This window comes from Rana temporaria, chromosome 4, assembly GCF_905171775.1.
Source record: "Rana temporaria chromosome 4, aRanTem1.1, whole genome shotgun sequence".
NCBI classification, from domain to species: Eukaryota; Metazoa; Chordata; class Amphibia; order Anura; family Ranidae; genus Rana; species Rana temporaria.
Genome location: NC_053492.1, coordinates 52,063,267 through 52,088,502, shown reverse-complemented (window position 1 = coordinate 52,088,502; position 25,236 = coordinate 52,063,267). Strand labels below are relative to the sequence as shown.

At 43.1% G+C, this 25,236-nt stretch overlaps 1 protein-coding gene across 12 annotated transcripts in view; it reads right to left on the bottom strand.

The window, feature by feature from the left end:
- OTOF (otoferlin) overlaps window positions 1-25,236 on the bottom strand; it is a 465,027-nt gene that overhangs the window by 66,019 nt on the left and 373,772 nt on the right. For 8 of the 12 annotated variants that reach the window (XM_040348386.1, XM_040348390.1, XM_040348384.1 and 5 more), the window contains exons 22-30: window positions 22,946-23,098; window positions 10,025-10,214; window positions 8,921-9,045; window positions 7,543-7,677; window positions 6,741-6,902; window positions 5,478-5,597; window positions 4,394-4,555; window positions 2,553-2,715; window positions 1,463-1,593 (exon numbers count right to left, since the gene is read on the bottom strand). In XM_040348386.1, coding sequence (XP_040204320.1) covers window positions 1,463-1,593; window positions 2,553-2,715; window positions 4,394-4,555; window positions 5,478-5,597; window positions 6,741-6,902; window positions 7,543-7,677; window positions 8,921-9,045; window positions 10,025-10,214; window positions 22,946-23,098 — 1,341 coding nt within the window. The remainder of the gene's footprint in view (window positions 1-1,462; window positions 1,594-2,552; window positions 2,716-4,393; window positions 4,556-5,477; window positions 5,598-6,740; window positions 6,903-7,542; window positions 7,678-8,920; window positions 9,046-10,024; window positions 10,215-22,945; window positions 23,099-25,236) is intronic. The other 4 variants (XM_040348393.1, XM_040348392.1, XM_040348394.1 and 1 more) reach the window with 1 other exon arrangement.

Here is a 25,236-nt window from a genome sequence, read left to right as displayed (position 1 = left end):
TATGAGTTTGCCTCTGTCTTGATAGAGAAATTGTGGGGAGATCTTGTGCATGTACTAAAATGTACCTTTTTCACTTTATATGATAATTCCTTTCAGAAATACAGTATATGAAACCTGAAATGTTAGCTGCCTGAGTGCTGCCTAATATTTATTTTACAGTGTATTTTTCCTGTGTTTTTCCTGATGAGATCCAATTTATGTTTTCAGAACGCTTTTTTGTGTAATTAACTCTTTATGCAACTCTTTATGTGCTAATGTTTTGATGTGGGTGTGTGTTGGCTTCTTTTTTCATTTTACTAAGGTCTCCCCCAGATTTTAGTCCCCATTTAATCATTGTGGAGATTTTGGTAAAGGATGCTTGGGTAATTGATGTATTTTATAATAAAAATATACCCTTAGTCTAATGATTAGGGTTAGGAACTAGAAATTGGGAAGAATAATATGAAGTTCCACCTCTAAGGAATACTTCAGCAAAAAAACTGTGAAACTGCAAATACTGTATTTATTGGCGTATAACACTCACTTTTTTACCCTGAAAATAGAGGGTAAACTGTGCCTGAGTGTTATACGCAGGGGGCTGTGGAAAGTTTTTTTCCTGAAACTTCCCTTTTAAGATAAGGGTGCGTGTTCTACCCCCTGTGCATGTTATACGCCGATAAATACGGTAATTAGAGTGTTCAGAAGATGGGAGTTTGAATTACATGCAAATAAAATCAAAGGACTTCATACCATTCAGGAAGGAGTATATGTTGGAGGGTGGTTATTCCACACTTGACCCACTTATGTAGGTTTAACCCCTTCATGCCAACCGTACACAAATATATGTTCATGGCTTGAAGGGATTATACCGGGGTAATGCCTGCAGCTGGCATCACCCTGCTACTGTTTTTTAGAACCAGTGGTTGGCTTTTTAGTAATAACAACCGGTTCGGCTAAAAGTTGCTCGACTGTTATCCTAAAGGATCGAGAAGGGGCATCCCCTCTCCCGCCGCCTTCTGCCACTCTTCCCAGGCCTTACATCACACCTGGAGGCCTGAGACACCATTTGGCTCATCCACCGACTAGGCTGAGACCCGTAGGTTTGTTATTAGACTTGTTGAGTTGTTAGTGAAAATTCAAATCCATAAATATCGTATGGAGGTAAGAGCCCATGTGCATGGATAGTTATGTTGAAGGTGCAATTGAATGAGTAGTATGGGCACGTTTAGAGCCAGGATTTGGGCTTTGTGCTCCTTGAACTTGTAGTATGAAACATTACTAAATAATGGCAAGACTCTTTGGAGTATAGGTAAAGTTAAGAGTTGGTCAGAGGCCATCAGGATCATGTCATTATTAAATACACAGAATTTGTGAGGATGCCATGATAATGGATTGGATAAATGAACAGATAAAATAGAAAAACTCTATAACAAAACTAAGGTACTTTGTTTTCCATTTAAGCTTCATGCATCTGGTTACTCACCGCCTCTAGTTTGACCATAGTCTCCATCTTCTTAATGGGCACCTCAGGCTCCATATTGACAACAATTTCACCTGTGGGGCGAGAGTAGGTCCCTCCGTTGGCCAGTGCCATATAGCCACTCATCAATTTAGCTGGACAGAGGACAGAAAAGGACAGAGCACAGGACAGACTCAAGATGAGAGATAATAAAGGGAGAAGTCACAGCATGCATAACAGTGTGGAGTCAAAGAAAATGCATGCTTAGACTGGAAATAAGGCAGAAATGAGTGCTGAGTGTAACTTACAGGTAATCAGTAATCATGGAAAAAATTTACTCTTACACAAATCATAGTGCACTGAAAGCAATGGATATTCTACTCAAATGTCATATTTCAGTTACAGTTGGAGTCTGATGAGCCAAGTCACCCACTGGCTTCCTGAGGACTCCGGAGATGTGGTCTCCTGGCTATAATTCATATCACTGGTCCTGGCCTTTCCTATGAGGTGGTTTAATACAAGTGTTTTTTCAGTGCTCTTGGCTGTCTCATCCTCTTGAAAATACCAATTTCCTTTTTACTTATACAACCTAAATTACTGCACTGAAAGGGAGTGCAATGAGGGAGGGATGGTCACTACTCTCTCAGTACAATGCTAAAAAACTTTTCCTTTTGCCAAGTATATGTCTGTGCAGCTTTAAAGCTGTACTGTCAGGGTTTTGTTATCGATCAGGCCATCTAAGATCATTAGGTTAGAGCAGTGGTGGCCAGATGTGGCCCTTTGCTTGCCTGAACCGGCCCTTGGAGCACTATTCCTCCCACTGATACAAGACACAATTCTGCCAATTGACATAAATGAGGCACCATTTCTCCCACTGACATTAACAATGGGGCACTTTTCCTCCCAATGATACCAACCATAGGGCACTATTTCTCCCTCTGATACCAAATGGGGTGATGTTCGCTCCCACTGATGCCAGAAAAATTTCCTGTCTTGCTTGCCACAGTCCAGCCCCCCTTAAAGTCTGAAGGACAATAAACTGGCCCTTTGTTTAGAAAGTTTGGAGACCTCTGGGTTAGAGTATAAAGTGAATGAGACATTGAAATAACCATACCAGTGGTGTTCCAATGCTGAGACTTCTTGTCCGGTGGACGGTAGATAAATTTACGCAGTGAGCTGACAGCATGGGAGCCCACCAATGTATATCTGCCAAATGCACGGCAATCCACTACCCGAATATTCAGAGGAGGATGAAGCAGCTCATTTTCTGGAAGATCCTGTAAAATGACAATTGTTCAAAGATAAACAAATTTTACTTTCACAACATCAATACCTATTCTGTAATAGACGTTTCAAAATTAACCCAAAAGGGGAAGTTTCACTTTCTCCCCCCTCCTCTGCCATATATTTCATTCCGTTTGCTAAGTTAATTTGAGTGAAAGTTCAACTCTTCTGTCCTCCCTGCAACCTTCTGGGACAAGTCACAGGTTCAGTAACAAGGTGCAGCATGACTTGTGCATGTGCAGTGGGGAGCCAGCTGTGAATTTGCAAAGAGGCACATGCCAGCAAAGGAGACTGGAAGACCCATGAAGAACCAGCCTGCATGAGGATGGTGCTGTATCCCTGGACAGGTGAGTGTCTGTTTATTAAAAGTCAGCAGCTACCATTTTTGTAGCTGCTGACTTAAAATTTTTGGAAACCTGACAGAAGCTCCTCTTTAATACATTAAAAAAATTAAGGTAAACTATTAGCGCAAAAGACTAGTGCATAACAAATGGACAGAGGATAGATCTAAAAAACACAATCACAGTCCATGTGCTGGTATATGGTGATAACCAACCCTTTAAATGGGGGGAGAGAGGATGATAAGAGGATGGTAGGTGGCAGCTGTCCTCAGAGAAAGCCGGCTCTGTGAGGGGAAGACAGGGGAACAATACAGAAAGTGCCACCTAAGTGCAATATGTCAGTCTCAATTTATTTGGTTAAAAGGAAATGCACTTACAAACATGTATTAAAAACTGGCTCATCTGTGTGTAATAATTGCGGTGCGGTCCAGTTTCAGGTGCATCCATGCTCACAGGTAGGCAGGAAAGTGTTGTTATTCATCCTGTGGCCATCAGGAAGCCGGCCAGAACCAGCGTGGAACGCAGATGATGACGCAGAGAGAGCACCGGGGGAGAGACAGTATGGGACAAACCACGAGAAACGACCTAGTTTCTCAGTGGTTTGTCCCATATTGTCTCACCCCGGTGCTCTCTCTGGTTCCGCTTCCGGGGATGTCATCGTCTGCATTCCATGCTGGTTCTGGCCGGCTTCCTGATGGCCTCAGTTTTGCTGAAGTTAAGCCATTTTTATTTTATTTTTTTGCTGCTGGAAGTATTCTTTTGGTTGCCTTAAGGGGAATAAAGACCTTCTGTTTGTTTAAAAAAATGGCTTTGGGTGCGGTCCTGGAGCACTACCACAGCTGCTAATACCCCCAAACTTTATAGAGCTTATAGGGAAAACAACAAGACGTGACTGGCTACCAAAAGCATAGTTTGGCCATTGGACATTCGGTGGTATTATGAAATTAAGAACATCAGCCAAAATATTCTAGCAAAGCTTAGAATTTTTTTTACATTTCATTTGTATGTCAGTATAGTCCTCATAGAGGAAACAAAACCATCTACATCCAAATAAGCCTAAAGCCCCTGCTAATGGTCAGTCAGAAATATACACTTGCATCAACTTGGGTGAAAGCCAGTAGATGTTAGGGTCATGGAAGGACATCCACGACAATGCAGGGAGGATAAAAAATCTATGCAGACAATTTTCTAGGTTGGAAATATTTCTATAGATCAAACAGGGACAGTCATCAACTAAATGCCTGCACTTCTAATAGGCTACATTTTTGCCCCTGGAAAGCCTCGGCCTGCAAATTTTCTAGACCTGTTCCTTTATGTATTTTCCACATACCACTTCAAACCATTTCACCAAAGTGCTGAAGTTTGGATTCTTCTTGTAGTTCTGGATGAGGGCAGATTGGACTCCTTTCCCCGCACACTCAATGTCCACCCTTGGCCTGTCCACCTGGGCAAGATTCACTCTCTTCAGATCTCTCAATCCCCAGAAGAGGATCTGTGGATAGACATGTAATAGTCAATGTAGTTATAGATGAAACTATCATTTTGTTATTTATATATTTATATAGCATGGCCATCTTCTGCAGCACTGCAAGAAGGGATATATAGGGAATTTAAAAATAACATTAAACATACACGAATAGAATTCTGACCACAAGAGCTTACAGTCGAATGAAAGATAAGGACATCTTGCCAGCAGATGTTATAATGTGAATGTCATTGTGTAGCTGGCTGGCATTTTTTTAATTAGATTATAATGCTGTAAGAAAAGGTAACAGTTAAGGGAGGATTTCAAGTTTCTCTCAATCCAATAGTAACATAAATTTTGGAATAAAAGATTGATTGGTGAACTTATCTACACATTTAAAAAAATATACTGTAAGCCCCTGTTTACACCGGTGTGACTTGTCATGCAATTTGACAGTTCCAAATGCCATGACAAGTCGCACCCCGTTCATATTGGCACGACTCATGTTGCAACGTTTAAGAAAAAGGTTTCTGCGCTACTTTTTACCGATTTCATTGCAACTTGCATAGACTTTTAAATGAAGTTGTTAAATGAAGTTGCAATTAAATTGGCAGGGCAATTCGCACTGATGTGCGGCTTTGAAATCGTGATTTCAAAGCCACACCAGTGTAAACAGGGACTAATATTATATTTGATTGGACAAACCCTTTAAAAATGTAGATGTTGGTGAGTACATTTAGGGGTACTCTCCTACTCCAAAGCAGCCAGTCAAGTTTTTATTCTATTGTAGTTCCCCATGTTTAAAATACCAACCCTGGTGACATCAGTGATAAGTGTAGACCAGAGGGGAAGGCAGAAGCTGTTGAATAGGGGGAAGGCTCATTATTTCATTACAGGAAATCTTAACATACTGTACATTCTATATAATCATGCATTATGCAGTCTATACCTCGACTCTGTATTTACTGAGAACGGGTCGGATGCCCATTGGGACTGGAAGGATGGGTCCTCTCTCCATGTCTGTTGGTCCATCAATAGGTGGAAGATCAGATTTTCCAGATGGGCCAATCTTTAGGAGTAGAAAAACATTAATTCATCAAGGTATTAAAACAAACCTAAAGTCAGCTGATATGCAAAACCTATGGTCCACCCAACTAACTAAAACTCAAGCTGAAACTAAGCTCTATCAGCATTATCAGGCAACACAAGCTGTTACCATACCTTCTGTTAAACTTTCCGTTAAACTTTCCATTAAACTAGCATCTGATTAGGCTTAGGCATATACTTCAGCCCCCCTTTGTTACAATACTCAGGTTTGAGTGTTTGGAGTGACGCTAAGGCAAAGCAGTCATACATCAGGCTTCTTGAAATATGATTAGGTCACGTCCAAATGATGATGGCTAGTCTGGGGAACAGCCACTGTTTGGTAAGACTAGTAAATATTGCAGCTCTTTTATTTCTTCCTCTTTATTAACTATGCATGCCACTATAGGTTACTTTTTTGGGGCTAGGCTACTTTTAAGTAACTGCAAGTCGTAATATGCGATTTATTGAAAATGTGAGTAATCAGGAAATTGTGGTCCCAATTTTTTTTCCCACTTGGTTAACAAATAGTGGTACCACTAGCTAACAAAGACTTTTAAATATTGGCAATTTCTTGCCATTCATCTAGTTTGGCTATGCTTTAAGGTTGCATAGATTAAAAGCTGAATGCTGCAAATACACAGTTAAAATCCATATATGCAATTTATTCAAATTACCAAAGGATTTGTAATTCTGTTTAGACAGTTTGTTATCCAGGCACTTCTTCCAAACAGCACAGTAAGATCGTAGACCTTTCTGCAGACTACACTGCAGGTAAGCAACAATGTCTGGTCCAGCCAGTATCTAACTTGACAGCCTGGTTTGGATACTTATCATCCAATATTCATTTTATGCAACAGAAAGCTTACAAGTGTTCATATTATGTTGACTATTAATGGCTAGGGAGACAGTTGAAAGTGGGTGAATGTCGCCCCCTGTGATACCACTTTCTTTTAAGTTATTTTCAAAAACCCTTGAACTTTTCATATTTACTCATGACTTTTCTTATGTTTAACATATCATTACATTTAGCCTCATGTTAGAATGCATTTGTCAAGTGACACAGTATTTTAAACACTCTCATGGTTTAGTATTAGACTAGAAACTCCAGTCAGAGATTGGCTCATACCTGGAGTAGCTCGAAGGCTGCTAGAAGGTCCCCAGCGGTAGAGTTTCCACGGTATATCTGGTAATACTCAAGCTGTGGTGGGAATCTAGGTGTACAGTATCCCTCATCAGCCATTTTCACCACTGGTTTGGCAAACGTCCGGCCCATGAAGTCTGCCTTTCCCTGAAACATAATGATATTACAATCAGGGCCAGATCAGCGGACAGGTCACTTAGACCATGATCTAAAAAAGGGAAAACATATTGTGGCCAGCATGCTGGGCCTTCTTTCTTAATCTGATTATAATATACTGTATATTTGGTTGCACAACTCTTTACAAATTTTCATTAGACATAAATGATTTACCCAAATGGCCTGCATAGAGCCCTAACCTCAACCCTTCTGAACAACTTTGGGATGCATTTCAGCACTGACTGTGAACCAGGTCTTCTCATCAAACATCAGTACCTGATCCCAAAAATTGTCTTTTGGCTGAATGGGAACAAAATTCTACAAAAGAGTAAAAAGCTGGTATAGCCACAAAGGGAGGGCGCCACCATATTAACCACCATGGTTTTGACATGGGATGTCCAGAAAGATCATACAGGTATGATGCTAAGTTACCACAAACGTTTGGCCAGAAAGTGTATCACTGGCTACTAACTGGCTACAAGAAAGGATGCAACTTACATCTCTTCTGGCCAATCAGTTTTTTATATCTGAGTTTTTATTAGATCATCAAAGTTTTAATCTGCTGCCCTAGATTAGAAGCTTGAACTAATATATTGCTGAAATATAACTTACAATAGATGGATGGTCTTACCACAGTATCTTGATCATAGATCTCAATGACAATGATGGGGGGATCATCACGCATTTCATTGGCCTCACCATAAAGCTCCACATTGTCAAACACCAGTAACTGGTCCCATGTCGGGCACAGAGTCTCATTCAGGACCTGAAATGTTGGATAAACAAAAATAAAGAAATATAATTTCTCGTAGATGGTAAACCTATAATTGACAAGACTGGAATATCACTTTAAAGGATCTTTACAACCAAAACTGATGGTTCAGTGTTTGCTGGATACTGGAGTGTTAAACTAGTTGACTACTATTGAGTAGACTTCAGTAGTATGTGTGAAAAGGGTTAATAGCTAATGTCATAAATACTGTATTTATTCTTCCAGACAATTATTGAGCAGTTTGCCCAGTTATGTAAGTTAGGGAAGTCGATACATATTTGGAACAACCTTTTAGAGAGTTCTCTTTTCCTCTGGGATCCTGCCCAGTGGGTGTGTGCTAAGTTCTTCCCCCTTGGGATCCTGTCCAGTGGGAGCTGTGCTGATGTTGCCTGGGTCTTTATCCAGAGGAGATCTCTATCAGAACTCTCCTCGGCTGGTACAGCTGCACTTGAGAACTTGCAATACTGTCATCCACTGCAACTAAGACTTAAGTACCCTCAACTGCCTATATAGAAAAAGTGAAGGTGAACTGGTTGATGGGGAGAACAGATGACCCGTAACTGCAGTTAGAATAGTTGAGCAGACACCACAACCTTTACTTTGGAGGATCCTGTTAAGTCCAGCCACCCTATGTGTGCATTGGGCCTGCAAGAAGAAAAGTGCTATAATGTCTTAAAACACTGATGTTGCTATTAAGTTGTGGCTGTGTTGGCTATTCTGATTTTAAGTTATCTGTCCTGTTTAGTGCCTTCGTACCGAAAATTAACAAGTCCTGTTTAGTGCCTTAGTACCGAAAAGTTACAATATCTACTAAAGTGACCAGGGCCATCTAGTTTGCACCCACTACATGCCAAGTATCCAGCCCTGAGTGAAAGATGTGTAGAGCTACATTGGAGTAAGTGGACTGGGGCATTTGGAGTGTACACCTATTACTTGAGGGCTATCTCACATGAGCATGGAGGTAGTAGCATTACTTATACTAATATGCTTTTATACAGTGCTCCATTTTTTACCCAATCAAAATACTAGAAGACAAGGACAAGGATGTCCTTCAAAACTGGGAACTTAAGAGCAGGGATTTCAATATCATAATCCATAAGAGACAAATTAATGTGTGACATAATGAGATAACCAGCAAGCAACTGCCAAAGGGGTAGTCTGGCTGTGAGAGAATTCTTTGTAAAATAAAATTAGTGTACAGTTGAACTGACCCAAGAAATTTGATTATCCAACTCACCTCTGTGCACTGACTCTGGGTATTGAAGAAAACTCGAGCGAAGGGATCTGAAAGACCACTGCTATCTGCTGCAAACAGGCTACGTGCTTGGTACATGTGTGCACGCAGCTGGAAAACTTGTTTCTCTGGAAGACAAAAAAGATAAGAGTCATCAAATTCCACATAGTTTCAAAGTTTCATAACATTTTATAAAATTCCACAAGTTCCACATAATGACCCTTTTTTGACACAGAAGAAGAATGGACAGGAACAGTTTCACCAGGACAAAAAGATACAGACAGCAATAATAACAACTCAAATGCCTTCCTGGAGATATGTAGAGATTTCCCATCACTTCCTGTCCTGTCAGTGTATGAAGAGAATTTCTACAATGGGGTCATCAGAAAATGTTTTGTCAGGAGATGGGCTTTAAAATGTGTAGGAAGGGCTACTCTATGACAATTCCACATAAGTTCCCGGTGAAACCTTCACAGACAGGCATTGTATAACTGTGATGCCTTGTACACACAACCGTTTTTTCAGATGGGAAAACTGCTATTAGAGGTTTTCGACGGGAATCCTGGCCGTGTGTATGCTCCATCGCAGTTTTTCCGATGGGAAAACTGCCGTACAAAAAAAAGAGATCAGGATCTCTTTTTTCCCAGTCGGGCTAAAAATCCGAGCTATAAATCCGTTCGTCTGTATGGTTTTCCGACGGGCAGAATACCACGCATGCTCAGAATCAAGTATGAGACGGGTGCGCTCTTTCTGGTAAAACTAGCGTTCATAATGGAGATAGCACATTCATCACGCTGTAAAGGACTGAAAAGCATGAACACTGAAAAGAGCGAATTATCTCTCACCAAGCTTTTACTAACATGAGGATCAGCAAAGCAGCCCAAAGGGTGGCGCCGTTGGAATGGAACTTCCCTTTATAGTGCAGTCGTACGCGTTGTACATCACTGCGCTTTGGACGGGCGGACTTTTGTCTGAGTGTGTGTATGTAAGGCAGCCTGAGAGGAATTCTGTTGGGAAAACCGTTGGATTATTATCCATGGGAATCCCGTATGTGTGTACTAGGCATAAGAAGAGAAGGCAATCTAAAATAGTTGTACTGGTTCTTACTTGTATAGCTGAGGCTGATAGGAGGGAAACATTGCAGGCCTGGCCCCTTTGCAGCTTTAATTTCCTCAAACCCACATGGAAGACCACACAAAAAGTCCTTCCTCTGCTTGTTCAGGCCCAGCCACATGTAGACTTCCATCTTGGCCTGTACAGTCCAACCGGCAGGTCCAAAACCTCGCTTTCCTGGCAACTGGGAGAGAAACATAAGGAGAAAGAGAAATTTATGTACACAGAGGCTCACACTCTCTCTTGTTACTGTACATATACAGGTGCACCTCAAACAATTAAAATATCATCAAAAAGTTAATTTCAGTAATTCACTTCAAAAAGTGAAACTCGTATATTATATGGATTCAATACACACATAGTGATATATTTCAAGCATGTCTTTATTTGAATATTGATGATTATGGCTTACAGCTACTGAAACCCCAAAATTCAGTATTTCAGAAAATGTGAATATTACATAAGACCAATAAAAAAAACATGATTTTTTAATACAGAAATATTAGCTTACTGAAAAGTGTGTCCATGTACAGTATAGTATAGCATGTACTATACTAATACTTGGTCGGGGCTCCTTTTGCATGAATTACTGCATCAATGCAGTGTGGCATTGAAGGGCTCAGCCTGTGGAACTGCTGAGGTGTTATGGAAGCCCAGTTGCTTTGATAGCAGCCTTCAGCTCGTCTGCAGTGTTGGATCTGGTTTCTCTCATCTTCCTCTTGACAATACCCCACAGATTCTCTATGGAGTTTAGGTCAGGCGAGTTTGCTGGCCAATAAAGCACTGTGATACCATGATCATTAAACCAGGTATTGGTAATTTTGTCAGTGTGGGTAGGTGCCAAGTTCTGATGGAAAATGAAATCAGCATTTCCATAATGCTGGTCAGCAGTGGTAGATTACATCCATGAAACGCATTGGCCTGTTGGAAATTTTACATCTTGTGATATGAATGTTCTATTTGACTAGTAATTGATTTTAATGGTTGTATTTTGATATTCAATAAATTATTTAAATCACAATGAAATATATACTGTTTTATAAATGTTTCTAATAAAGAATTCATATTTTATGTAAACATGATGGGCCTACAAAGTCCCAACGGTACTTTTTTTCACTTTTCTATCAGAGCTTACTAAGTTTCAAAGAGGTGCCCGCTTAGCTTGTGCCTCTGCGACTGAAGTTGCCAACTTATTTGCAGTGTCGTGAGATACAGTATCAAAAGTTATGACGTCTGATAAGTAAAAGTGCAGTCGTCATAGTCAACTGACCGAAAGAGACAAAAGGACATCGCGCAGGATTGTGACCCAGAATAAGAAAATAACTGCCGCAAAAGTGACTGCAGAGCTCAATCTCAGTGTCCACAAAAACTATGGGAACTCCATAAACAAAACATTCACAGGCAAGTTGCAATTGCCAAACCAATTGTCAGCGGTGGAGTAGGGTGCTTCGGACCTTCCGCTTACGAGCCTGCTCTCACCCAGACCTGGCAGTCAGAAGCTAGGCAGACTCTCCATACCTGTGCTGCACAAGGAACAGCTCCTAGGAACCAGGAACCAGCTCCTTTCTCTCCTCGTGGACTCCATCTTTCTCCGCAGGTAAGACCCTGTCTCTCAGGGCCTGCCATCCTGGGGAATCACTGACGGCCGTCCTTCTCAGGGCAGCCGTCACACAGACCCCACACTGCGGCTCTCTGCCCTGTCTTTCGCCCGGCATCGCCGCCCGCACGGCCACCCACGATTGTGGTGGCCCCCAGACACCCCCCCTGGGTGTATTTTCGGCGTTTCTACACGCCCGCACCAGCCTACTCCTTTTCGCGGCCGCCACGCCTCAGGAAAGTCCGCGGCTTCAGCCGCGGCCTACCGGCGCGCCGACCGTTCTCTCTGCACTTGCTACCAATAGTGCAGATCGCTCTGGATTATCGCCCCCGCACCCCTAGAGGTCCCCTCCACCCCCTGTTCAGCAACCAGATCGGTAGAATTATTTTTTTACCAAGCTGACTGCCCCCCCAGCCTGGGTCCTGTGTTTTTGCCTGGCGGCCATCTTGGTACACCCCAGCAGCAGTGACACCCAGCATCCCCCCCTTTTCCCCTCCATAAGCCAACAGTCTTTGATCCAGGGTTTGAGCCGATCGCCTTTAGGGATCAGAAAGGAATTTTTTTCCCTGCCGCAGCACATTGGCTAGCTTGCCCAGGGTTTTTTTGCCTTCCTCTGGACCAAAAATTGCCGAGAGCGAGGATTCTGCGAATCCTCTCTCACCCAACACCCGCACCCCCGCCCACGGTGACTGGCAACAATGGTTAAATTGCGATACTCTGCAGAAACCATTTGGGGTCTGAGACAATTCGCAACAATATTACCTGCCGTCACCACAAAAGCCTTAAAAACAGATCAACTCTTGAGGGTCGATCGTCGATCGATCATCAAAAATTTCAACCATTCAACACAGCTCAAGCACATATCATGTGCGTTGCTTAACACTAGATCGGCAGTAAAACACCGATCAGAAATCCATGATTTCTTACTACAAAACGATCTAGACTGCCTCTTTATTACAGAAAGTTGGATTTCAGACGACTGCAACACCATTCTCGGAGAACTGGTACCAGCAAATTATCGCATCTTAACGGAAAATAGAATAGGGCAAAGAGGAGGAGGCCTGGCGGTGATTCATAAGTCTCATATTGCAATCACTAAACCGGTCCTTCAAAATCCTCTACCCTTTATGGAAACCCTTACGCTTCAACTTCAATCTCACTCCCAGGAGACCGTTCACATTCTCCTCTGCTATAGGCCCCCTGGGCCTAAATCGCAGTTGCTACCAGCATTAACGGAGTTCATATCCACTTACTCCCTCAACAGCAATCATCTTTTGCTGCTCGGGGATTTCAATCTGTGGGCCAACTCCTCACAGGATCCCATCGCGGAGGCCTGCATCGACCACCTGGAAGGGTTAGGACTACAGCAACTTATATGCGGACCCACGCATGCTTCAGGTCACACACTCGACCTTATTTTCAGACAAAATCTGAAAATAAACATTTTGGGTAATAAACCTTTGCCATGGACAGACCACCATGCAATTAGCTTCATAATTCCCAGAATTCCACTAGTTATAAAAGCACCCAAGCCGGTGACAATACACTGGGCTAGATCTCAGAAGAAGCTCCACTCGGAACTCTTCAAATCTACCCTGGGAAACCGAATTGGGGCTATTCCTCCTCAGCTAGCAGCCTCAGATACACTGGATGCCATAAATGCAGCTCTGCTACAGTCAGCCGACTTAGCAGCACCAAAGCGCAAAGTCCGCAGCCGGGAAAAAAAGTCCAGCTGGTTCAATAACCAGCTGTCGCTTCTGAAGCAAGAGCGCAGAAGGGCGGAAGCCGCCTGGAAAAGAAGTCCTTCAGAAGACCGCCTCAACTTCTACAAAGCAGTAACAACACGATATCACAAAGAAATTTTCAAAGCCAAAAAACATCACTTTTCCATGGTGATTAACAGCGCAGTGAATCGCCCACGAGAACTCTTCAGGATGGTCACCCAGACCATGAATCCGGGATGTCTTGAAGTCCCCACTTCAGACACCCAAGAGTTCTGTAATGAACTATCGGATTTCTTCATCAACAAAATTGAAAAAATTCGGGTAAGTATTCTGCAAAACAATACTCCACTCAGCCCCCTCTTCAATCAACTACAAAACACCGACAGAAATCCTCTACAATCAACTAAGTTCATTCTGGAACCAATCTCCGTCAATACCACCAAAAATATCATTGGTGCGTTGCGGAACAGCACAGCACCCAATGACATCATTCCCACCAAGCTACTGAAGGAATGTGCCGACATCCTGGCGCCTCCAATCACACAGCTTATAAATCAGTCATTTAAAGAAGGCATAGTGCCTTCCCTGCTGAAAGAGGGCACAATCCTGCCGATCTTGAAAAAACCTAATTTGGATCCTATGGACCCAACTCACCGCTGTCCCATAACAGGTCTAAATGCTCTGTCCAAGATAATGGAGAAAGTGGTGGTAAAACAGCTGCAACAGCATCTGGATACCCACAACCTACTTGATCCATTTCAATCCGGTTTCCGTCCCGGACACGGGACAGAAACGGCCTTACTGAAAATATGGGACGATGCGCTCGAGGCCGCAGACGAAGGAGAATCTTGTCTCCTGGTTCTGCTGGACCTAAGCGCAGCCTTCGACACAGTAGACCATAAATTGTTACTGAGACGACTAACAGAAGTCGCCGGAGTCACAGAAGATGCTTTACCATGGTTCTCCTCTTTTCTCGGAAACCGATCACAAACAGTGAAACTGGGATCTTTCACGTCAGAAAAACGCACGGTGCCATGTGGGGTCCCCCAAGGATCCCCCCTATCACCGTTGCTGTTTAACCACTTACCCCCCGGACCATATTGCTGCCCAAAGACCAGAGTACTTTTTGCGATTCGGGACTGCGTCGCTTTAACAGACAATTGCGCGGTCGTGCGACGTGGCTCCCAAACAAAATTGGCGTCCTTTTTTCCCCACAAATAGAGCTTTCTTTTGGTGGTATTTGATCACCTCTGCGTTTTTTATTTTTTGCGCTATAAACAAAAATAGAACGACAATTTTGAAAAAAATGAATATTTTTTACTTTTTGCTGTAATAAATATCCCCCAAAAATATATAAAAAAACATTTTTTTTCCTCAGTTTAGGCCGATACGTATTCTTCTACATATTTTTCGTAAAAAAAAATCGCAATAAGCGTTTATTGATTGGTTTGCGCAAAAGTTATAGCGTTTACAAAATAGGGGGTATTTTTATGGCATTTTTATTAATATTTTTTTTTACTAGTAATGGCGGCGATCAGCGATTTTTTTTTCGGTATTGCGACATTATGGCGGACACTTCGGACATTTTTGACACATTTTTGGCACCATTGGCATTTTTATAGCGATCAGTGCTATAAAAATGCATTAGATTACTATAAAAATGCCACTGGCAGTGAAGGGGTTAACACTAGGGGGCGGGGAAGGGGTTAAGTATGCCTGGGTGTGTTCTTACTGTGGGGGGGGGGGTGGCCTCACTAGGGGAAACACTGATCTTCTGTTCATACAGTGTATGAACAGAAAATCAGCATTTCCCCTGCTGACAGGAACCCGTTCCCCGCTCTGTACCGAGCGATCGCGTGTGCCCGGCGGCGATCGCGCCCGCCGGGCACACGCACGGGAGTCGGGGGCGAGCGGGGGGCGCGCGCGCGCCTCCGGCGGCGCACGTGCGCCCCTAGTGGCGGCTAAAAGGCAGGACGTCCATTTACGTGGTCTCGCCTAGGAGAGCCACCTTGTGGACGTATAATGACGGTGCGGCGACGGCAAGTGGTTAATATCTATCTTCGTCCTCTCTTTGATATTATCAGTAGCCAAGAACTACTCTATCACTCTTATGCAGACGGCACGCAACTGTATTTTCGCATCTGCCACAAAAAGGATCATCATCTCAGATTAGAGAAATGTCTCTCTTCAATAGAAAACTGGATGACTAAGAGTTATCTTAAACTCAATAGCGCTAAAACAGAACTCTTTATGTTTGATGCCAGTCGGAAGAGTCAACTGGCAGCAAACTGGACACCATCGCCCATTCTGGGACAAATCATCTCCCCTAGCTCCAAAGTCAAAAGTCTAGGAGTCACGTTTGACACCTTCATGACAATGGACGCACAAATAGGGTCAGTAGTCAGCGGGTCGCACCATTTGAGGCGCCTACTACGCAGACTTATTCCATTTATCCCCAAAGAAGACGTAGCAGTCGTGGTAGGAACAATCGTGAATTCCAGACTGGACTATGCAAATGCCCTTTACCTCGGGCTCCCCAAGTACCAAATCGCTCGTCTACAAGTCGTACAGAATACGGCCGCCAGACTGGTGACTGGGAAAAAATCTTGGGAATCAATCTCACCTTCACTGAGATCCCTTCACTGGTTGCCAGTGAAAGACAGAATTGCATTCAAAGCACTCTGCCTGACACATAAGTGCATCCATGGGAAGGCTCCAAGATATCTATGCGACAAGATCAAACCGCACAATTGCAACCGCATTCTGCGATCCACCGACCAAAATCTGGTCAAGGTTCCAAAAACCAAATACAAGTCCAAAGGAGAAAGAAGGTTTGCGTTCCAGTGCCCCAGGCTTTGGAATGCTTTACCAACCAGCATTCGGTTGGAGCAAAACCACCTGTCCTTCAGAAAGCAGATCAAAACCCTGCTTTTCTGATGGCATGAGACACAAACAACCAGCGCCCAGAGGCGATTCAGTTCGCATGTGCCGCGCTATATAAGTTTTTCATTCATTCATTCATTCAAACCACTAGTGACATGTAAAAATGCTCATAAGTAGAGAGAGTGGTGCAAAACCCATAAATTGTGGATTATCGATCAATGGAAGATTGTAATATGGTCTGATGAATCGAGCTTCACACTGATCCCAACCACCAGACATGTTCTTGTGTGATGAACACTGTCACAAGCTTACAACCAGGACTGTCTCGTGCCAACGGTAAAGCATTGGTGGTGGCGTAATCATGGTTTGGGCAGCCATATCTTGGCATTCTGCAGGCCGCATCATCACTTTGAAAAGAAGAGTCACTGCCAGTGACTATGGGGGTAATCCACAAAGATCCGGCGTAACTTAATTTTTTCCATTTAAGTTACACTGCCTTAAAATTTCTACCTAAGTGCCCGATCCACAAAGCACTTACCTTACACTAGCTGTGTAACTTAAATTCCGCCAGCGCAAGGCATTCCTATTTTCATGGGGGCGATCCCCATTTAAATGGGAATCGCCCCCATGAAATGAGGAACGCCTTGCGCCGGTGGAATTTAAGTTACACGGCCAGAAATTTCTAGGTAAGTGCTTTGTGGATCGGGCACTGAGGTAGAAATTTTAAGGCAGTGTAACTTAAATTAGAAATTTGCCGTTACGCCTGGTCTTTGTGGATTTGGCCCATAATCTTTGGTGCCCTAATTATTGTGAAGCTTCTGCTCATAGTAGGAACAATATTGATGGGATGTAGACTGGTCCAGATGTATTTGCCCATCCAGATTCCTGCTGTTCAGTTACCATTACAAAAAAAAACAAAAAAACATTTTCATCAAGTTCACTGTTTCATAGGTCTTAACTATTTATTATATCCAGCTCTTAATTCATGTCCAAAAAGTAACTTACCACTTGCAAGATAAGGACAAGGTACCAAAGTTCTAAAAGGCTGGGCCACACAGTGGCTTAGTTGTTGGCCCTTTTAACTTGCAATAGTGGGTTCCTTAGATTAAATCTCAGCCAGAACACTATCAGCATGTATGTTCTTCCTGTGCTTGTATTTCTTCCTATACACCACAGACATGCTGGTAGGATGATTGACCCTAGTGTATGTATACAGTATATGGAGAACTTAAGTTGAGTATACACTTGTAGAATTTTGAATTAAGATTCTTTCATTTAGGCAAGCCATACATGGTCGAATTTAGAAAGAATTGTATGTTTTGTGATCTGATGGTGCCACCATTGATTTTGTAATTCGACCAATCAAGCCTTCAATTTCACCTCATGTTGCTACAGAAAATTGTTTTTGTGTCTGGCAATCTTCTTTTCTTTCCGGGAATTTTCTTTTCTTGCACATGTGCATTTCTTTTTCGATTACATTTCTCGCACGATTCACCCATCATTGATTAGAAAATCATTTGTTTTTCAAAAAATTTCCAACATGTCCGATTATTAAAATTTAAAGAGGAAGTAAACCCTCTTGAAAAAAATCAGAAAAAAAAACCCTGCAAGAAAAAGGCATAATGAGCTATTCTGCATATTACTTACCTGAGTGAGTGAGGGAGTGAGTAATTTATATAGTGCTACAAATGCAAACTAAATCGCCTCAAGGCGCTGATTTCCATCTGGTGTCGTCCTTATCCTTCAGAAGAGGTGGGTCTTTATTTTTATACTGAAGGCCCGATGGTTTTCTTTCATGCCTGAGATTGAAGCCCTTGCAGCGGTGCTCGTTCCTCACCTCTGCCGCCGCTGCCATCTTTCCCCGAGTGTCTTCTTTGTATCGTTGCTCCGGCTGTGACTGCCGGAGCCGCGATGACGTCACTCCCGCACATGCACGCGATTGACGCCACTAATGACATGATCGCCGTTAGTAACGGCTTGCTCAGTGCACCTGTGCGCCGTTGTCTACGGCGCATGCGTCGTAGACATCAGTGCATGTCTTTTGGAAATATCTCCTAAACCGTACAGGTTTAGGAGATATTTCGAGCACCTACAGGTAAGCCTTAATCTAGGCTTACCTGTAGGTAAAAGTGGTCTGTAAGGCCGTGTACAGACGACCAAACATGTACGATGAAACCGGTCCGCCGGACCGTTTTCACGGTACATGTCTGCCCGGGGATTTCTGTATTGTGGCTGTACTCACCATCATACAGAAATCCGCGCGTAAACAATACGCGGGGCGTGGCCGCGCCGTCGCCGCGACGATGACGCGGCGACGTGGGCGGCCCTGCCAGTTCAATGCTTCCACACATGCGTCAAAGTCATTCGAAGCATGCGAGGGATGGCGGGCGCTCGGACATGTACGGTAGGTCTGTACAGACGACCGAACATGTCCGAGCGGACAGGATTCCAGCGGGCATGTTTTAAAACAAGTCCAGAAATATTTGCCCGCTGGAAAAAGGCCCGGCGGGCAAATGTATGCTAGAATCCTGTCCGCTCGGGCCTACACACGACCGAACATGTCTGCTGAAACTGGTCCGCGGACCAGTTTCAGCAGACATGTTCGGTCGTGTGTACGGCCCATAAGGGTTTACAACCACTTTAATGGCCGCACGAAAATTGTCTGTTGCTGCAGCCCACTAATGGTGCAAAATACGAATGAAAATTTTAAGATAAGATTTGCGAAAGAAAATTATTTCAAAATTCGACCCATGTCGATTTTTTTAAGAAAATCTTTCATTAAATGTTTTTGAAAGTAGTTGAAGAATTCATTTGCTTTTAACATTCAAATTTGGAATGAACGGACCAAACGAAAACGGAATACACTTTTAAAAATTCATACATTTGAGAAAAATTTTCCATCCTGCTCCTTTAAGTTTTTTTTATCACTGCAGCTGAAAACGAACGTCGATTTCACCCCACTAACGAGCAACCAAATGTTCTTTCAACAAAATTCTGCTAGTATATACCCAGCTTTGAACTGTAAGCTCAGTGACAGTAGAGACTGGTGTTAAAAGAACAATATATTTTGCGCTGGAAAATTATCGAAGCTATATAAATGCATGTTATTAATAAATATGGCTTAAAACGGCTGACAGGTTAGCTTTCTGGAAAAAAAAAAGGTCATATGTGTGTAATTATTTTTATTTTGCTGTTATCGCTGTTTGATTCAATGCTACTGACCAATTCTATTATTTCACTTTTTAACATCACAACTTTTACATTTCGCCTTGACATATACTGGAAAAAATATTGGCGGTGACACCAGGAAACATGCGCTATAACAAAAAGAAATGATTCTGTTGATCTTAGTAATTAGCCTCCCTATATCACCCCCGCTCCTGGGAGATTCGGTACTGCATTGTAATGAGAGCTGGGTGACACTTGTAGCTTTCCTGATAAATGTCTTCTCATCATAACAGGAATTCATTCTGTCATAATATCTATTACGAGTGTAACAAAGTAATTGTGTTACACAGAAGGTATATGAGAAGCTGAGTCAGGGCGTTCAGATAGTAATAACCCGCTCCATTACCCACTCTAATAGAGGGCATATATCAGGGCTCAGTGCACTCACATCATGATACCCACACTGTTCTGTGTGCGGGAGAAACGTGCACGTCTACCAGATACAGCGTTATACATTTGAGGAAGGGCAGATCTGCTTTACACAGATAGAAAATTGCCAACAGCCAATCAGCAGCTTCACATTAATGGATTAACCACTTGACCTCCAGAACACTTGACCAGGCCATATTTTGCGATACGGCACTGCGCTACTTTTGCGTTACAATTGCGCAATCATGTGACCCTGGTCCCAAATAGAGTTTGCTTTTGGTGGTATTTGATTACGCTATAAACAAGAAAAGACTGACAATTTTGAAAAACTTTCTGCTATAAAACATATCCCATAAAAAAATACAAAAAAATCTAATTTCTTCATCAATTTAGCCCAATATGTATTCTGCTACATAGTTTTGGTGAAAATCCCAATAAATGTATATTGATTGGTTTTCACAAAAGTTATAGGGCCAGATCCACGAAGCGCGGCGCTTCTTTCCGTCCGGCGTAGCGTATCTCTGATACACTACGCCGCCGTAACTTACAGCCTATTTTCTGTATCCTGAAAGAATTTGCGCCGTAAGTTACGGCGGCGTAGTGTAACTTTGGCGGCGTAAGGGCGCGCAATTCAAATGTATGAGATGGGGGCGTGTTTTATGTTAATACATCTTGACCTGACGTAAATGAAGTTTTTTTTGAACGGCGCATGCACCATCCGTGGGGGTATCCCAATGCTTACGACGTGAACGTCATTCTTTGCAAAGCCCTATTTGCGAACGACTTACGCAAACAAGGTAAAATTTTCAAATTTCGACACGGAAACGACAGCCATACTTAACATAGGATACGCCTCATATACCAGGGGTAACTATACGTCCAAAAAAGCCTTACGGAAACGACGTAAAAAAATGCGCCGGCCGGACGTACGTTCGTGGATGGCCGTATCTAGCTAATTTGCATACTCGACGCGGAAATCGACGGAAACGCCACCAAGCGGCCAGCGTAAATATGCACCTTAGATCCGACGGCGTACTAAGACGTACGCCAGTCGGATCTAGCCCAGCTTCAGGCGTATCTTATTTTGTGGATACAAAACAAAGATACGCCGGAGCAAAATAGAAGTTACGCGGCGTATCAATAGATACGCCGTCTAAACTTCTTCGTGGATCTGCCCCATAGTGTCTACAAATTATGGGATAGATTTATGGAATTTTTATTTATTTAATAATTTACTAGTAATGGCAGCCATCAGTGACTTATAGCAGGACTGGGGTATTACGGCGGACAAATCAGACGCTAACTTTTCGGGGACCAGTGACATTAATACAGTGATCAGTGCTAAAAATATGCACTGTTACTGTACTAAGGACACTGCCTGGGAAGGGGTTAATATTAGGGGAAATCAAAGGGTTAACTGTGTGCCTAGCCAGTGCTTGTGTACTGTGTGTGAGGTGCTTTTACTAGGGGAAGTTATTGATCTGCTTTGCAGGAACAAAGCATCCATGCCTTCCCTACTGACAGAACAGCGATCTGCCTTGTTTACATAGGCAGATCGCAGTTCTGACTCTCTTCCTAATGATCGGCAGACCGGAAGTGCAGGATCATGTACTAGGTACGTGATCCTGCGCAGCAGAGCTGCCTTAGATATTTAAGTTATATGGTCAGCAAGCGGTTAAAAAGTTAGAGCAATTTTTCAATCAAAACTTCAGACTAAAACGCTGCCATGTAATTCTATTCCTCAATAGCCACGAAGGTTATCGATCCACTTTGTGTGCACCAAATGCCTTTTCAAACCTAGATATTACCGTACTTTATGTAGTGCTGACATCATCACTGTGCTGTGCATAGCCTGTTCAAAGAGCAGAGCTGTGGGAGGGGCCTGACAGGCTCCACCCACTAAAGGCTGCCTGCAGAGAACTACAGGGAGGGGCGGAGACAAGACCAGCCACTCTGCACAAGGAGTGAGAGCAGCAGTGAGCGGTCTTTATTACAGGAAGCTCCTGCACAGAGGTAAAGATTACTGTACAGATCTGGAAAAAATACACAAAACACACCAAGAGTCAAGGAAAAATACAAATGACGATTGGATTTAGACAATATTTACTTATCCCAGAGTTCAGCTTTAATACAACAGACATGACAGCCTAATGTAATGTAACTAGTTGATTTTTAAAAGGCAACTCTCTTGTAACCACGTGATCAGCCGTGTCGAATCACGGCTGATCACGATGTAAACAGGAAGAGCCGTTGATCGGCTCTTCCTCACTCGCGTCTGATAGACGCGAGTAGAGGAGAGACGATCGGCGGCTCTCCTGACAGGGGGGGTTTGTGTTGATTGTTTATCAGCGCAGACCCCTGGGATGCCCACACTAGACCACAGGGAAGCCGCCTGGACCACCAGGGAAGGGGGCAATATGTGGATGGCCAGGTACATCCCCCATGACAATCCACATGTAAGAAAATAGGCACAATAGATGCCAATCAGTGCCCACAAATGGGCACTGACTGGCAACATAGGCAACATTGCAAAATAGTAAATAAACAAGTGCCACCCCTCAGTGTCCATCAGTGCCACCCCTCAGTGTCCATCAGTGCCACCCCTCAGTGTCCATCAGTGCCACCCCTCAGTGCCCATCCATGCCCAGTGCCCACCTATCAGTGCCCATCTGTGCCACCCATATGTACCCATCAGTGCCACCCATATATACCCATCAGTGCTACCCATAAGTACCCATCATTGACACCCATAAGTGCCCATCAGTGCCGCCTATCAGTGCCGCCTCATTGGTGCCCTAATTGAAAAAGTAAACGTACTTATTTACAAAAAAATTAACAGAACAAATTTTTTTTTCTAAATTTTCGGTCTTTTTGTAGTTGTTGCGCAAAAAATTAAATAGCAGAGGTGATCAAATACCACCAAAAGAAAGCTATATTTGTGGGAAGAAAATGATAAAATGTTTGGGTACAGTGTAGCATGACTGCGCAATTGTCATTCAAAGTGCGCCAGCGCTGAAAGCTGAAAATTGGCTTGGGCAGGAAGGTGCGTAAGTGCCTGGTATGGAAGTGGTTAAGGTTGTATTTCATGGCATATCAATTAAAGCCAACTCTTACCTTAAGGAAGACAGCCTTGACTTTCCCACAATCCTTTCCAGTCTCCTCATCCACAATGGAGTACAAGATATCCTTTGATGGTATACGGGCATAGGCGATACGCTTGTTATTGCTCATCATCCAGATAAAGACATCCGGGATACTGTACTGGGGCTGGGGGGAAGTAATGTAGAATCAAAGATGAATTAATAGAGGAGCATCCGAATAGAACCTAAAACTGTGTCTATAGACAAAACTAGAATGAAAGTATTTATATTATATAATCGCATCCTAAAAATCTGACATGCGGGTTGTACCCAAGTCGATTGATGGGTCGGCTTGGGTACTATCAGCCTGCCCATACCTGGTTTGAATTTCGGCTGGTCCCTGCTGAACCTGGCCGAGTCTCTAACCGTCTATGGCCAACTTTAGACTAAAGAACACAAAGGGGTCTATTTGTAAAAAAAATTCACTAGACAAAAGGAACGGGCATTCACCCAACCCTGACGCATATTGGGGTAGATTCAGGTACAGCTGCGCGCTCCTTACGGAGGCGCAGTGTACCCTTTTTAGCCTGCGCCTACGCAAATTATTTGCGCTACGCTTCATTCATGAAGCAGTAGCCACGTAATTTGCGTGGGCGCTCTTCAAAAATGCCCTGCATAAGGGCGCCTAATGTAAATGATCCCGTAGGGGGCGGGAATCATTTAAATTAGGCGCGTTCCCGCGCCGAGCGTAGAGCGCATGCTTCGTCGGGAAACTTTCCCGACGTGCATTGCGGTAAATGACGTCGCAAGGACATCATTTGCTTCAAAGTGAACGTAAATGGTGTACAGCGCCATTCACGATTCACTTACGCAAACTACGTAAATTTCAAACCTCGCGACGCGGGAACGACGGGTATCCTTAGCATTGGCTGCCTCTGCTTTTAGCATGTGCAGCCTTACGCGAAACCCGATGTATGCAGACGACGTAAACTGCGTACGCAGGGCTCGCGTAACGTTGTGAATCGGCGTTAGTATGCAATTTGCATACTATACGCTGACCACAACGGGAACGCCACCTAGCGGCCAATGTAAGAATGCAGCCTAAGATATGAGGGCATAAGAGCCTTATGCCACGCATATCTTAGGCTGTAGTCGGCGTAACAAGCTCTCTGAATCAGGAGAACTCGTTACGCCGGGGCAAGTAAGCAATTGCGCTGCGTAACTATGGTTACGCAGACGCAATTGCTACCTGAATCTACCCCATTGACTGTATTTTGCCCAATACAGTTATTTCTATGATCATCAGCTTCATCTAGTAACAATTATGCTGTATTTTTCCTGACTGAGGATCGGGAAAAAAACTGCATTATGGCCACTGGATGATCATAGGAAAGAATTTGTAAGAGCTGGGTGAATACCTGTGACTTTTATCCAGTGAATGTTTTATAAGTAGATTCCAAAGTGTTGGGGGCAGTAAAGGATAATGGGGCTAGTCCAAAATTAGCTTTGGGGCCCATTGGTCTGTAGCTACATTAGTGTCCAATAGTCACTTTTAGAATGGTTCATTTTATATAAGGGCTAGGACTTCACGTCACACAGTTCTTGGCACTGCATTTCAAGATACATACCTCTCAACATTTTAAGATGGAAATGAGGGACACCTACTAAAAAATGTATCTAGGCATAGGACACACCCCTGTCACACCCCCTTAAAGGAGAATTAACCCACAAAAAATGCAATTAAATTAAATTATTTCTTTATATTGGCTTTTAAAATTTACAAATACAGCAATTTCGAAATGGAATGAAAGGTTTAGCACTGGGAAACACTTTTTGATAGATACAAAGTGCATTTTATATACAACTATATGGATCAGACAAAAATGAGGGACAAATGAGGAGGAAAGAGGGACATTGTTCCAAATCAGGGACAGTTCTTGAAATCAGAGACAGTTGGGAGCTATGGAAGATATGCAAACAGCTTTGATAACTTTGTGCCCCTGAGAATGTTCCTTGGATGAGCCAAGGGTTCTAAAATCATAGAACAGCTCTCTACTGTGTAAGAAGAACTACAGCCAAAACTTTCTAGCTCTGAACAGAATAGGGAAGGTCTTTAATCTCTTTTAGGTTTTTATTGCTGTCTTTGTCTCCTTTGGGTACATCCATACAAACAATCAGTGCTGATGGTCATGGAGGGGAGCATGAGGTGAAATCTATAATATTACAAGTGTCAGCAGAACAGGAGTGAGATCACTCTGACCCCGTTCTTCCCAGGGGGGGACATAGACAGCACTAAAAAACCCGACAAAAGTTCTAGCTCTTCCC